Source organism: Dromaius novaehollandiae, chromosome 13 (genome assembly GCF_036370855.1).
Source record: "Dromaius novaehollandiae isolate bDroNov1 chromosome 13, bDroNov1.hap1, whole genome shotgun sequence".
Classification (NCBI taxonomy): Eukaryota; Metazoa; Chordata; class Aves; order Casuariiformes; family Dromaiidae; genus Dromaius; species Dromaius novaehollandiae.
In genome coordinates, this window is record NC_088110.1 from 10,979,526 (window position 1) to 10,994,924 (window position 15,399).

At 39.0% G+C, this 15,399-nt stretch overlaps 2 protein-coding genes across 2 annotated transcripts in view; one reads left to right on the plus strand and one right to left on the minus strand.

The window, feature by feature from the left end:
* VSTM2B (V-set and transmembrane domain containing 2B) overlaps window positions 1–15,399 on the plus strand; it is a 557,754-nt gene that overhangs the window by 284,056 nt on the left and 258,299 nt on the right. Inside the window, exons 5-6 of the mRNA XM_064519608.1 lie at window positions 11,257–11,378; window positions 13,065–13,191. The gene's annotated coding sequence lies outside the window, so the exon portion shown is untranslated. The remainder of the gene's footprint in view (window positions 1–11,256; window positions 11,379–13,064; window positions 13,192–15,399) is intronic.
* Window positions 486–4,629, minus strand: LOC112984409 (cytochrome b-c1 complex subunit Rieske, mitochondrial). Its single transcript, XM_026102245.2, has 2 exons — window positions 4,322–4,629; window positions 486–1,284 (listed from the first exon to the last, which is right to left on the minus strand). The coding sequence occupies exons 1-2, from the start codon at window positions 4,530–4,532 to the stop codon at window positions 674–676; spliced, it is 822 nt and encodes a 273-aa protein (XP_025958030.1). The 5' UTR covers window positions 4,533–4,629; the 3' UTR covers window positions 486–673.

A 15,399-nucleotide genomic window follows, 5' to 3' on the forward strand; every position in this document is an offset into this window, starting at 1 on the left:
CCAAAAGAATTATTTCAGAATTCTAACACTGACACATTTATTCTTTGTCCACATCGTCATAAAATTACATTACCAATCTGGCAGCTAAACAATTATAAGCTGCCTTTAAACAATGTAAAAGAATGTTCTTTTCCCAGTAGCTTTTCATTTATGATTCTCTTCACTCTGTTTGGAAATTCAAAAAGACTAGAAGAAAAATAATTACATCTAATAGGACTGTAAGTGGAAACTGACCCCAACCACTGCTAGAAGCTCTCAGCAACATCTTTTAAAAGATGTATCTTCCCATAGTGCAGTAAAAGTTAAAAATAATGAAAACATATGGTACGAAAGAAACTGTGGTTTTGTATTTTAGCATCTGTCTTGAATTAGCATCCCTTCAGGAGGGCTCCCTGGACACACTTTTGGTATACTGTGGAATCTCGTGGGACCAGACACTTCCATTAGAAGTCAGTACACAAATACACTTCATTGTAAGTCGGAACAAGTGTTCACTCACCTCAAGTTTTTATTAAAATTGAACACGAGGAAATATTCAAACATACTTTTGGTTGAGAATCTAGACACCTAACATGGTTTTAGAATCATCTGGTTTTACAGCATTCCAGAATCTCAGTTACCCTTTTGCAGTGTACATTCACCAGAACATGAAAGTGAGCAAGTATCTTGTTATTCAGCCAACAACCACTAAATCATCACTAACAAACTGGTAAGTCGGAACCTCAAGGTTATATGGAGCAGGGCCTTTTCTGATTCTGCCAGATGCATCATAATGTGACCCGTGGCAAGGGCAATAATAACCACCAAAATCTCCAGAATTAGCAATGGGTACACAACCAAGATGAGTGCAGACACCTACTAATATAACCCATTCTGGTTTCTTTACTCTGTCTAAATCATGCTGTGGATCCCTCAGTTTAGACACATCAACTTCAGCTTCCTGATTAATCTCTGCCTGGGTTCTGTGACGCACAAAAAGAGGTTTCCCTCTCCACTTGAAAGCCATGTTCTTGCCTTCTGGAATGTCAGATAACTTGATCTCAATCTTTGACAACGCTAGCACATCAGCAGATGCACTGAGGCTGGAAACAAACTCAGTGACAGCATTCTTAGCAGCATATGCAGAAGCTACACATGCCGTTGCAGTCACCAGGTAGGAAAACCCTTTTCTGGCTTCACTGCTGCTTTGAGAAGATTTGGTGGCATCTAACACGTCTTGACGACGATAGGCAGAGAAGTCGGGTACCGCGACATCGTTATGGACGTAACGAACACTGGCAGGTGCTGCAAGAAAAAGTATATGAAATGAAAACACTTCCAGTTAAAATATGTAATAAGGTATTTTGTTACAGATACTAGTTGCATTTTTGGGATGATGGGAAAGTTATTCCAAAGTTTTAGTAGCATTCCTCTACTTCCATTTCAATTTTACGTTGTAAAAAACTGATTTCAAGATGGTATTTTTGGTAGATGAACATATTTGTGAATGATTTCACCTTTCCTTTGAAAATTGTACAAAGCCTGATAAGGGTGCAGAAGTATTTGTAAGAAGTTCTGGGTTTAAAGTGATCTGTTTTTCTGGCAGAATTCAGGAAGAACTGCTGCAGAAAATCGTGCTAGCTGAGAACAGAAATATACTAGCTGAGAAAAGACAAGCATGTTTTCTGTTAAAACATTTCCCTGACAAATTGCAACAAAGAAATTTTATTTAGTAAGTTTGCAGATCCATAGCATAATGCTTATTTTGTGCTTTACTTTGACTTAAGTAACTTTTATGTTTTCATAAGCTTAAGCATATGGTTAAGCACTTTTAAGGTTAAAAACGGAAGATTGAAAGTCTCCCTCTGTAGGGGGTAAAACTCTTTTCAAAGGTAATTGATCTGGTAAATCATTTTTAAACCTTTCAAACTATCCAGTCTTCTATTTGCTAGGCTCACTTCACATAGAAGGATTTAGAATAAAGTGAGTAGCTATTCAGTTCCCAAACTTTGTAAGTAGGATTCCCATTTCAAACCAGTGCGCTAAACTGAGATGCGACTACTAAATTAGAGGTCAGGTCTTCCATTAGTTTCTTTGGTAAAAGACGGCTACTTCCATTAACAAAACCCTATGTATCAAACTAAAGAACACACTAAAGACTTAGCCAAAATGTCAGCTGTTAATTGAAAAGAACTATTCAGTTTTAATTTTTTAAGCACTTGACACAAGGTAACAGAGGTTAACAAAAAGTATTCTTTTGAAGTACTTGAAAGAATTGGCAGGGATTCATATACAATCTGATGGAGGAAATAAATGCATTTATTTAAAAGTAACTCAGAAAAGAGAAGTCATTTTCCCTAGAATTTTAATTGCAGAGATATTAAACTGAATTTGAAAATTCTAACTATAACTTATTTTAGTATCAGGAGTTAAAAAGAGAGTATTTCACATTTAGGAACAAGCTAATAAGCATCACAAATTATAGTTTTTACAGTTCTTTATATTATACTCAATGAAATGCATAATTTGTGTTAACTGAAGCTAAGAATAAGGCTAAGTGTCAGCTGCATCAAATAATACAAATTTGTAGAATTTTCACCTGAAAATATTCTTCACAGTTGAGGGTCAGGTGAAATATGTAGCTGTAATCGCATCTTGCACAAGGAACTGCAGTCTCCAAGACTTAGGTGAACATCCCATTTAACAGCATGAAGCAAACTATTACTACATGCGTAGCAACAGCTGAAAAGGAAGCTTTCTATCACCTAAGTGGAAACTGATTTCTTAAATGTGGCAATATGCAAAACTTCATTGATTTCAATATGCCTTTTTTTTTCTTTTTTAATTCTAAATTGGAAGCCTACAACTATATTACAGACATCCATAAGTGCCTCAAAAATCAGTGGTAACATCAGAGTTTTGGTCCCTTCCTGTGTTCCTGCAAAAAGGAGGAAGACATTTAACAGATAAAAAAGTAGTTTAAAATATCAGACTATTAATCAACTATTATATAAATTTTTTTTTTAAATTATCCTATTAGGAATTTGGAAGGACCAATGATGTATCATATCAAATAAAGCAAACTGGCCATCTACTTCTACTAGGCCTTCATTATTTTATTAATTGAGTAAAGGGTAACATTTTAAAATTTATATGAACAGGCACAAAAGATCCTTAATTTTGGGCAGTCAAGTAGCCCTCATGAAGTATTTCTAGTATCTCATACCAAGTCTGTTGCAAACTGCAGATCCCTTGTTCCTCCAAGAAGAGGGTTTTTTTTTTTTTGGCCTAGTATGTATCATCTTGCTTAGGCTGAGTGGTTGAGATTTGATGTCCTGTTATAAACAACAGGAATGCGGTCTGGGTTCTGAAAGACTGCTGTTTTCATTTACAAGGGCAACATCATATCCCTTAACAGAGAAGGTACAAATAGTAATGTTGAAGTCTTACATTAACTGGTGACTGTTAAATGAATTCTGGAGGCAGCACAGATAAACCCAAGCCTTTACCACATTCATTGGTAAGTGCCTGTTATTCTGTTACACGGTCAGCAAGCCACTTTACATGAGCAAGGGAAAAGATGCAATTTCCAAGCGACAAAAAGCCATACGTATGAAACAACACACCTAACAGCACAGTAAGAGTAAGGGCTAAACTGTATCTGTGTTTCATGGAGGCCAAGTGCCCTTCTTTGGCTGGAAATTAGGTTCTGCACATCCAAGAACAAACATCAACAAGGACGAGTGACTTTACCTGGCTTATGCTTTTCAGAACATAGCATGAACCAGAGGAAAAAATACAGAAATTCCCAAACAGCAATGCTTTTGACATAGTTAAAGTCACTGTGAGAGCTACTTTTTCTGTGACAATCTATCACCCTATTGCTTCTCATTGCAAACCTTTGCTTTGATTTGCATCCGTTAAACTAACCTTGGATTAACCTTTAATTAATTAATCCTAAATTAACCACTTAAGTTAACCTTATTGAACTATATAGTGCTTTCTTGTGTCTTCCCTTCCGTGACTGCAAAACAAAGATCCACCAGCTGTTAAAAAGAAGCAGGCTTTCCCCTGCTCTTAGCTCTGTGGTTACCAAACTGCGTTACCACGAAGGTGACAACGGGGAAGCAGGTCGCGCACGGAGCACGTAAAACCGCGGCGGCGGCAGCACAGCCTCTTCCCCCGGTCACCCGCCTCCGCCGTCGCAGGGCCGGGCCTGCCTTCCCTCCCGGCCCGGCCCGGCCCGGTTCCGGCCGCCGCTCGCCCCCCGGAGCCACCTCCCGGCCCAGGGCCGCGCTCAGACCCCCCCCCCCACGCCCCGGCCCGCGGGCCCGGCCCGCACCGTTGAGGCTGGCGCTGGCGACGAGGCCCCCCCGGGCCGACCGGCCGTTCAAGGACTCCCGGCACAGCAGAGGCCGCTTCGGGTCCAGCGACACTTTCTGGGCCCGCGGCGCCACGGCCGGCGCCAGCGGCTTGAGCGGGCCGGGCACGGCGTGCGCCGCGGCCGACAGGTAGGGCGCGAAGGGCCCGGAACGCGCGGCGACGGACAACATGGCGGCGGCTCCCGCTCCCGGCCGGTCACCGCGGCGACCTTCCTGGCGGCGCAGGGGCGGCGCTCCGCCCGCGCGTGACGCCGCACGCCGTGACGTCACGGCCCGCGCCGGCCGTTGGGGGCGTTGCGGTTCGCGCCGCGCTGGCGTCACGTGAGGGCGCAGAGCGGGCGCGCGGGGGGGAACACGGTTCTTAAATGACGTTTTCAGTTTTTTTGGTTTGGAGGTAACGTTTTAGCCCCCCTCCTGTTTACACTAAAAAAAAAAAAAAGTTCCAAGGGAGAGTTTTACTCACAACTCCTTTATTTCCACATTCCCTGTGAGAAAGCGACTGCTTGCGCCAGGCTACTTGAGCAAGCTGGAAATGCCTGAGAGGAGAGAGGCTGATGCCAACTCCGTTAAACTGTTGTGTTCGCAGAAGGGATCTGATCTTGAAATAGTGATTTAGAGAGAAGGAAAAGAAATTCTGAAGTCCAGTTATCTCAAAATGGGATTGTGGAAATCATGAGGTTTAACATCAGAATGGTTAGTTTTGATAAAGTGTACCAAAAATGGAATATAACAGCATAGAAGGACTTAGCAACAAGTATCAAGCTTTTTATGGCTTTGACATGCTGAGGTGGGAAGGTAAGCAGAAAAAAATGTTTACAGCCTTTTCCCTTGACAAGATGGTAGTTATTGTCTGTCACTTTGTCAGGAATTGGGAGAAGTGACTGAATTGATTGGATTTCCAGCTCTGTTCTTAATCTTTGACCTGATCCCAAGCATTTTTTTTTTTTTTTAATCTCAGCGTATCTCCATTTTTTTCTCCAGGGGCTTAGCTATATTACCTGTTTTATTATTAGAGGATGAAGAGGACTTTCAGTAACTGTATACGATGTCAGGTACAAGTAGGCCTGGATGTTTGCAGAGTTCTGGGCATTATCAGGAGAGAAATTCTGTGTTATCCTAGCCCGAATGCATGACAGATTTTTTTTTTTTCCCCAGAAGTTACTCTGAAAATATTCTTGCTCGCTGAGTCCCAGGGATGGATTTTATCTTATGGTCCCCTTAAGAGTTCTGGGTCAGAATCTCTGGCTTCTCCTCTAGTGCAATTAGAGTAACTTAGAGGTGGTAATAGGGTCATACTGTCTTCACCTGTTCCTGGCATATCTGGGACTGGCCAGGGAAAGTTTGTAGTTATGTTGTTAATAGTGCCAGTTCAAGCTTGATACTCCAAGGTTTTCTATTCACATGAAATGCTTTCAGGAAAGAGCATGGAGACATGCTAGTGCCTCCTCCACAGGCTACAGATTCATGAGCCCAAAACATCTTGGAAGGTTTGACATATTCTTCTCTCTGGTCACTCTCTTATGATACACAATATGGATGTGTGTGAATACTGTCCAGAAATACTACTTGAAAGAAGACTGACACTTCTGGCACAAGGAATGCTTTTTTTTTCCCTCCTGCCCCCATTCTTTGTGCAGTGTGCAATTTTGCCTCGTTTTGTCTCTGTATTTCTTACCTTATCTGTTTGATTTTTGTCCTTGTGTAGTCCTACTGTATCAGCTACAAGGTGGGAAAAACTTACAGTTTTTCAGCTTGTCACAGGAAAGTTGTGAGTGAAAAATTCTATGGCATGTTTGAAAAATGCAAGGCATGTTTCAAAATGTACTATTTACTTTTGAAATCACCTTTCTGTGAGCAGACTCCAGTGTCCACAGCTTCAGTATTTGCCATTGCTGATCAGCAGCACGTGCTGTCTGGAACTCAGACTTCTGTGGAAGTCCAGTAGTTCCCCAGAAACTCATTCTCACCCTCAGTGATTAGGAGGGTGGAGGAACACAGCAGGTGTAATTATTGCTAGAAATATATTTCTTCCATTCTCAGATCACAGACTATCCCTGTAACTTGGGCTCAGAGGCAAACACTTGAGTCCAATTCTCATCTTCACTTGCATCATCAATTTCACTCAGCTGTATAAATGTGTGAGCGTTGTCTTGCATTGTTGTGCCTTTTGATCTACACAGTTAGTTACAACCCCACCCCCCACCCCCCACCCCCTGCACACACATATGTTTTTCCATTACGGGAAGAAATTTCAGTGCAGTTTGGTTATCTTTAAATCATTTTTGGTTGTGTACAAAGAATATACAAAGTTGCTTTCATGGAGATCAAAAGAACAGACTATTTTCCAAAAGTTCCTAATGTATTTTGAGTAGCAAAATGCTAAACCAGAGGCTCTGTACCTAGAATTTTCTCTGGCCATATACACTGCTTGTTCTTATGTGGATGTAAATCAATCAAAATACTTCAAAATAATTAATACTAAAATATTTTGGTAGATTAAAATACTTCTCTTAAGAATACCGTAGATCTCATCTAAAAGACAGCAGTAGATTTGGAATGATCTGCCAGAGTAGTTCTAAAATGGCTGATGATACTGCTGTGTGGAACTTCTCAGATGGAAATAAGATTTTTAAAAAAAATATATCATCTAAGAGGTATGCAGGCAGTATGCAAGATATAAATGTTGAATTATTTATATGTTTGGTTTCTTTATTTAGATAATATGTGTGATCTCACCATTGTGAGTGCACTGAAGAATAATTCAAAACAAAATAATGCTGCTGTTAGCCCCTTTGCCCTTGCAACAAGCAGCAAGTGACATCCTCCAGACAAGTTAAAAGCAAATCTATTTCCAAAGGCTATTCTGGAAGTGGTAGTTCGGTTCCTAAAACTAATCTTGGCAGGTACAAGGCAGCGCTGTTAAGAGACAAAAAGGAAGAATGCCGTACCAGTCTTTCCTCCTTTTACAACAGGGAAGCTGTTACGTGGCTGCCTACACAGAGCCTTGACGCGTAGACAGGCTCGTGGTCAGGCAGCTGCACTGTAAACCAGTACAAGTGGCTCAGACTTCATGAAAGCGCTCACCCAGCTCTCGAATGAATCCTTTTGTCAAGGCGAAGTGCCAGTTCTCTTTAATAACCACTGTATAATTCTCACCCAAAACTGGATTTGGGTTAATTGCAAGGGTAAGAAGAGAATACATATATATCACATGTAAAATTCAAGACTAAAGGAAAGATCTGTTCTTCCACAAATAATGGGGGGAAGTAAGTAAATACCTGAAATGTAATTTTTATTTTAGTTTATTGCATCAGTTTCATACTTGTTACAGTTTCTAATGGTAAAGTTTAGTTCAGAATACTAGGTGGATACACTAAAGAGTGCAATCTCCATTCCTGTCAAGCCTCTTCACTAGCTTCTAAAGCTTCTAAAATTTTCCCAAAATGCAAGATAAACTTTGCACAGAGATATGCTATGAACACATTTGAGCTAAAACTCTAAAACTCTAACTACCTTTTCTCTGCTAGTCAACCCAACTATTCATTCATGCAAGGCAGTGAAGATTTGGTGCTTCATATTGGCTATGTCAGGAACTATTGTTTTGAAATTCAGCTGTTGCTAATGTTGTTACTGCTGTATTATTTTATGATTGTGCATTGAAAAAAGTGCCTCTGTGGAGTGGTAGTATAGGACTGGCTCTTCTAAGATTTATTTAAGGGGTTGACTTTTTCTTGTAAGTAGTTCAGTGAGCCTTTCAATTGTTGTCTGAAAAGTACTGAAATGTGGTACTTCTAATTAAATGGGATGGATCATTTCAATTCTAGTAGTATTGATCTGTAATTTATTTATTTCCTGGCAAGTTTATTTGTCACATCTAAACTTGGGTAGATAATGATTTACCCAGTTAAGCACACTGGACTCTTGGTAACTGTAGTTAGTAGTGATGTAGTGATCACAGGATCTGAGCTAGGACTTGTAGAAGGGCTTGTTACCATTTTTTTTAAATGGGTTTTAAGTTTCGACAGTGATGTAAGTTTTGAATTCACTAATCCATCTCAGCTATTTGATATGCGACAGAGGTCGCTTTACAATATACTTATCTGCTTCTAGGGTTTTCTAGCAACTATGCTAGATATTTTTGAGAGTTTCTGACTGTTAATGTGATACTGCGCTGTGCAACTCCCAGAGATTTTTGGCAAAATGAGGTGGCTGTAATTTAACTGGAAAATAGGGTCGTACATGATTTAAAGACATAAGACTGATTTTAAAATATACTGTGGTTCAGAAGTTGATTAGAATATTTAAGTGTTTTATCAAAAAGGTACGCTTCTGTTATCGAAGTCCAAAAGAAGAGTAATTTTAATTTTAAAATGACTAAGCAGATTCCGGTATGCAGGTCTGCCTTTGAAAAGTACTCTTAAACTTATGTGATAGTTCCCAAGCATCAACACAGAGCAAACGTTTTCCAGCCGAATCTGAAAGTTAAATGTCAATACGATATTGTGTAAACCGCCTAAGCAGACCTCTGTGATTGCTTTTGTGCGTTCTTAAGGAGTGTTAGCATTATGAAAATTTATACTGCTTAATGTCTCTGAATTTACACTGCTTAATGTCCCTGTCATTTTAAAGTAAGTTTAAAGTTCATTTGCATTAATGAAAATGCTATGAGATGTCAACGTTGCAGCACTATAAAAGAGCTGCAGCGCATTGTTGTAATGAGTTTGGGCATGTGCGGAGGTGCTTCAGTATATAGCTTTATATACTGTTTTATTCTTACATTTATGTTTTTTCAAACATTAGCTGCAGAGCTTGTTTGACTTTTTGCTAAAATGTTGGTTACCACAGGCAATTTGATGTTATTAGAGGCTTTGTTTCCTTGAGTTCTTTGTCATTGTCCACTGTTTTTATGCTCTGAAAAGTCAGCGCTACTGAACCTGAGACTGCAGGGTTTGCGTTTGCTTTTCATTTTTGCATTGATGTTCTTTATGTTTTTGCCTGCATAAGTTTACCCAGAAAAAACTAAGTTCACTTATGAGTTGCTAGTAAAGCGGTGGATATGTCCTGCTTCATCACACTAGAAGATAAGGTATTTCACGCTGTGCTGAGGCAAGGGAAAGGGTGATTGCGAACAAGCACTATGTGGCCCAGGTGACTTTTTTTTCCTCTCTGATTGTCTTACAGGATCTCATGTCTGTAAGATGGGGAGTGCAGGTGCTGTGGTGCAGTCTGGCTCTGTCCAGGAACATTCAAATGTTCATGCCAATGTGTTTATTACAGTGGGGGAAAACTGCTTGCTTAGAAGCTTTTAGGCATTCTTGTGCAAGACGTTGTCCAAACATTGCTCTCCTGCCCTATAGAGAGGGCAGCACCCAGCTCAGGGGCCTGCATGGGGTAGTTACTGATCCTGGGTGTGAGAACTTGGGAGTACATTGAGCAAGAATAGTTTCTGGAAGCTGCGATGGAAGTTTCCTGCTTTTTCTCCAGTGTATAGCCTTTCCTTTAAAACCTATTTCTAGCAAGAGTAATTCATACATTTTTTTTTTATTTACCAGTAATCTTTCTTTGGATAGCTGTGTTTTAATTCTCCTGTGTAAACAGTTTGAAACAGGCTACGTCTTTAATGTAGTGGTGTATGTTGGGGTTTACAGCCTTTAGGCATTTGATGTAGCTCTCCCACTCATTCACTGCTTAAACATGAGCACTTACTGCTAGAGTGTCTCCAAATGCCTGCAGTTAGTTCATTTGCAGAATTAACATTCACCATAGTGAATTGTGCCTCGTGTTGTGGAACTAAGGAAGCTGTTAATAAATTTGAAGATAAATTTGTGTACAACTGTATGCAATACAATCTGTTTAAAGTTATACTTCTAGAGACCATTTGATATTTAGATATGGTTGTTCCTGAGGTGTAGCAGCATTTGGCCTATCACTTTGAAAAGTTGCAGGATGTACGTGAAAAGTGAGGATTAAAAATGTACAGTAATAATGAGGGAAAATTACCAACATTCAGCTGTTCAAGCATTCCTGCCCCCTACACTCCTCAAATTAATTGAAATGATGACACCTCACTGCTACAACCAAAATGTAAATTCAGCTTTTTCCTAGTCAAGGGAGAAATAAATAAGTTAAAGCATCAAGAGCAAAGAAGAAACCTGATGACAGCTTTTTAGCACTCTTTCTGTTAGTACAGGAGTAATAGGCAGGAGTTTGCAGCTTTAGCTCCTGTCTTATTTAAAATCTCTTATATCCCTGTTTGATAAGGCCAAGATACAGTGTCTTGAGAAGAAAGTCACAGAGTATTAGTGTCTGGCAGAGATGCATTTGTATTTTTGAGTATAAAATGAGATAAATATTCCCCCCCCCCAAAAAAAAGAACAGAAAAATCAAAGCAGATGAGGCATTCTACAAGAGGAATGGGATTTTATGAGTCTATTATAGAGAGGAAAGATAATGAAATCTTTAAAGTGAATTCAATAAAAATAAAAAGACCACATGAAAGGTTTACATAATTGTCCAGTTGGACAAAAAGAGTCAGATACACGTGAAATTGATAAGAGCTGATCACACAAATCAGAAATGGCAAAAAAGGTGTCCAATAGAGCAAAAGCCAAAGGCTAGATGACAATTGCCTGAGGTAACATCAAAGGCTGCTCAGCGAGGCAGCAGCCAAAGGCTAAATGAAGTTGCCTGGAGGATCATCAAGGACAGCTAGTAGAAACATCAGTTTGAGGGAAAAATACTTTCACACTTTCTCATGCTTTCTCTCTTCCTATGTCTTGCATGTCCTGAAAAGTCCCTGACACTTATACCTCTTGAAAGACAATATGGCTACATGTATTTGACTCATAGCTGGCTCCACCACTACATACTTTTTATTTTTTTATCATCCTTGCAGATGGAAACAAAACCAAAATGTTTTCAAGTTGATGACCACCTCCGACTAGAAGTTGAAATGCCCCGCAAATGGACCTTGGCTTCTAAACGTGTTAAAACCAACGTGAGGCAGATAATGGCAAAGTAAGAGCTTTTTTTTCTTTTCTTTTTTTTTTAATATGCAGAGTAGCTGGCAACCAGGAGTCATACTGTTAATAGCTAATGCAATGAAAATGTCTACACCTCATATCTTTTTCCCTGTCTTCATGTCCGTTATAAGGGCAAGCAGAGACTTTAAGTGTAGCCCTTTCTCATCTGGGTGGCTAAATTGAATGGTAAGACTTGATTGTGAAATAAATTAAAACTGGTTTGCAACATATGTAACTCTTGTGGCTTCAGCTGGGTTACTCCAGATCTGTGCTACTGTCTGGAGCATCCAGTTTAAAAATATTATGCTGGGAAGAGAAGTTGGCCTTGGTCTCAAACTCTAGTATTGATCCGTATGTGCCTCAGGAAATAAGGAACAATAAGTGTATAAAACTTAGCTGAACTGAGCAAATTGCACACCGTAATCTTAATCATCTCAACATTCTTGTGACTATTACTAAGCACTTGCTTTAGTAGCTTGTGGAAACCAGCTTATTATGCAGATTTTTTTATTATTATTTTTGTCTTGCTGTTTGTGTGTGATGCATTTATTTTCTCTCCTGTGTAGAAATGATAAATAAGAAGCTTTTCCTGTCTATTTATGCATGGTTAGGAGAATAATCATGCTTTTGAGGCTGTTCCTAATGGCCTCCAGTGGAGTTCCTCCAATTTTTGGATCGATCATATTTTTGTATTTTTAGTAACCTTAGTGTGAGAAGTAGGCATGGACTAATGAAATCTGCTGAGATAAAATTAGGAGGCATTCTCTACTCAAAGGAAAATCAAAATATAATATGGAAAGAATTAGAACACTTCAAAAATTAGGATGATATCTAATAGCACGAAGTGCAAGGTCATACACTTAGAGATTCATATCAAGCATTTCTGCCGTAAATTAGAGATCTGTCATAAGAAGTGACAGGAGGAGGAAAACAGCTAGATGTGTGGTGGGTGATCAAAATACAGCTGTGCAGCGTGTCTGTTAAACAGATCAGTAGGATGCTAGGACACATCAAGTCTTTCAGTAGATTCAGAAAATACTGATTTTATTGTGCAAAGGCACTACATGTCCTAGTGGATTACATTTTGTATTTGTGGTTAAATGTGTTTGAGAGGACAATTAACAGGACAGCTACTAGGACAATAAGGCGTGAGATGATTGTCTTGGTTATCACAGGTTTCTGTGGACTACCTTCTTCAGTAACACAATCTGCTAATCTGGAATTAACAGCACCATCAAGAACAAATACATGGATTTCAGTTACTGAAATAAATAACCTCTTAAATATAACAAAGGGTGTTAATGTGAATAAAAATGTAGATTCTGACTGAAAGCTCATTCAAAGGAAGTGGAAAATTCTGAAAAGGTTTTTCCTGTTCTCCATTCAGGGATATAAATTAGTTTAAAGATGTCAGGTCTGGGAATGTCTGTGAAGGGAGGCGAAAAAGTGGGAAGTTTTCAGTGTTTATTTAAATGCATGTATATAATTTTATCCTGTGTTATCAGAATCTGCGTTATTGTCACTGGTAACACTGTGTTTTATTGAGATGTGTGTTATTAGAATTAAAATCTAATTGTGCTAGTCAGAGCAAGGAGGCCTAGTACTGGCTTTCTGTATCTGTCAGTTCTCTTTTCTTTATATGCTACAATAATTTCTTTCATTTTTCTCTCTTTTGAAATAGGTGTAGGTACTGTATTTATGCTGAACAGTGGCAAACTGTCTCATGGCATTGTGATGAGGACAAATACTTTGAGGAGAGAAGAAATCTGAAATTTTCATTTGTGTACTGAATTCCAAAGAGACAAAAGGTAATACATCAAGTGGATCTAGTATCCTAAAGTGGACCTGGTGTCCTAAAGTATCCTTCACTGAGGCATATTGCTAAATCTGTATTACAGCCTTACCCAGCAAAATATTGCTAGTTTTCTTAAAATAAGACAATGCACCTTGAAGCTGATTTGCTAAGTAAAATGGATAATACAGTTTAAGGGAAATGCTAGTAATTGATCATGAACCCATTTTTCATGAGCTTTATGTAAGGTAAGGAGAGGAGGTTCCTACTGTTGCAAGGATCTTTCCAAAAGCAAATGGAACAGGCTGTGGCTTGTTTCCAAATAGATATAACACTACCTATCCTGAAAATTAGGATTATAAAGAGGTGCTGAAGGAGCAGGCAAAATGTTGGCAGACAGTTTACAGTCCAGAGTGAAAGCAGTGTACTCTTAAAGCTATAAGCTCTGCTAATCCCAAGCATTTAGGTCCCTTTTGCCATAATTAATTTATGTGGGGCACCTTCATCACAAATCTCATTTAAAATCTTCAAAAAATAGCAACACTCTTTTGGTTTTGGAAATAGGATGAAAATACAACATGCACATTGTGTAACAGGAGTAGCAATAGTTGTTTTCTTATGTACATTTAAAATAACAATACTTTTGAACAAAAAAGTCTTGTATTATGTGTAGGCTCACTTTCATATTCCGATACTGGTTCATATTCAGAAATCTGGTTTGTACAGCAGTGAAGGTTCATAAGTGATGTTCTTTAAGGAGGTGATTCCCCTATTCCTACACAGACAGCAGCAGGGAAAGGCTGGATCTGACAGCAGTTAAAACAGGCAAAAAGAAAGATAGTCTGAGTAGGACAGGAGAAGGGGAACGGAGAGAGAAAATTACTGATTGCATCGTTAAAATGAGAGTTACCCTGATTCCATCACCAGGTTGTGGTTGGTTAAAAAAAAAGGCACTACTTTAGTCTTTAAAATGTAATAGTTGAGGAAATAATAGTATACAGATGAGGACTGGCAAATCATAAGAATCCTGGGATCTGATGTGAAGTGTATCTTACAGAAATGGAAATAACTGGAAAGGGTTGGTGCTCAGTAGCATATTCCAGGATGGTATGCAACTGCATTAGGTTTAATGTTGTACTTCAAAGTGAAAGATGGCATTTATCCAGAAAAATTTCAGCACTTGTTTGCACACTCTTTTCTGGGGCATTGCAGCATCTACTCTCAGGGATAGGCTATTAGGTCAACTCTTAGCCTGGTCTGAAGCAGTCTGACTGCTCCTGGGTGTACGGCTGTGCACACAGAGCTGGGAACGTGATTTCATTGCAAGTGCCAGACAGGGGACTCCTCGCATGGTACAAGTATGGGGCCGTGGCCACTGTTACTACACTCAGAGTTTGCTGATGTTACTCAGCATGTCTGGTTTTGAAAATTTGTCATGCAAAGTTAGAATTTAGACTGTTAAGAGAGTTTGCTTTCCAATTATGGTTTGTTTTACTAGTATTTTTCTTATGTCTTTATAGAAATGAGTGAACTCTTATCTGTATACTGACTTCATCCTCAATTAGAAAGTTCCAGAGTATTGTGATAGTTACATTATTGCATTTGAATTTTCTTTCACAAGTACAGAATAAAAAGATAAAAGTAATATTATTAGATAGAGTTAAAAGCTAGTTTTATGCTTTGCATAAAACACAGCAAATGCAGGATCACTGAATCACATTTGCAAAGCATTTCTGTGCTGGCTTTTTTTCAATACACTGCTTCTTAGCAGAAGAGACTATAAATCAGTTTATGGATGTTTTTGAGCTCTTCCCTATGATCCATGTAATGAATGTATAGGATTGAGAAGCTTTTTTCAGGGTTTGCATATCTACATGTCTGCTTTTTTTCACATCATTTAAATAGAACTGCAGGAAATGACAAAGGATATATTTACTTTAAGCCATACCTTTCATCTACTGAAATCTGTGGATGATACCATGTGTTTTACTGAGTTCAAGATCCTGTACTTTTGTGAATAGGCTAAGTTAGGAACTTTGATGGACAGCTAGATTTGGAGTAACTGGAGTTTAATATTTGGAAGAGCTGGCTGTGGTCTTTGTTTTCATGTAGACCTTTCTGTGTGAAGTTGATTGGTTCTTTGCTTCTTTGTTATAATTTATTTAGGTAGGTTTTTCTTCCTTGAAATCAAAATGAAGGACTTCAATGTCTCTGAAGACTTAAG

What these genes read in the sequence shown, in the direction of transcription:
- LOC112984409 (XM_026102245.2), bottom strand. Translation starts at nt 4,532, where the DNA reads ATGTTGTCCGTCGCCGCGCGTTCCGGGCCCTTCGCGCCCTACCTGTCG. An exon ending in CGCCAGCGCCAGCCTCAACG is followed by an intron (nt 1,285 to 4,321) that starts GTGCGGGCCGGG and finishes TTTTTCTTGCAG; the next exon opens with CACCTGCCAGTGTTCGTTAC.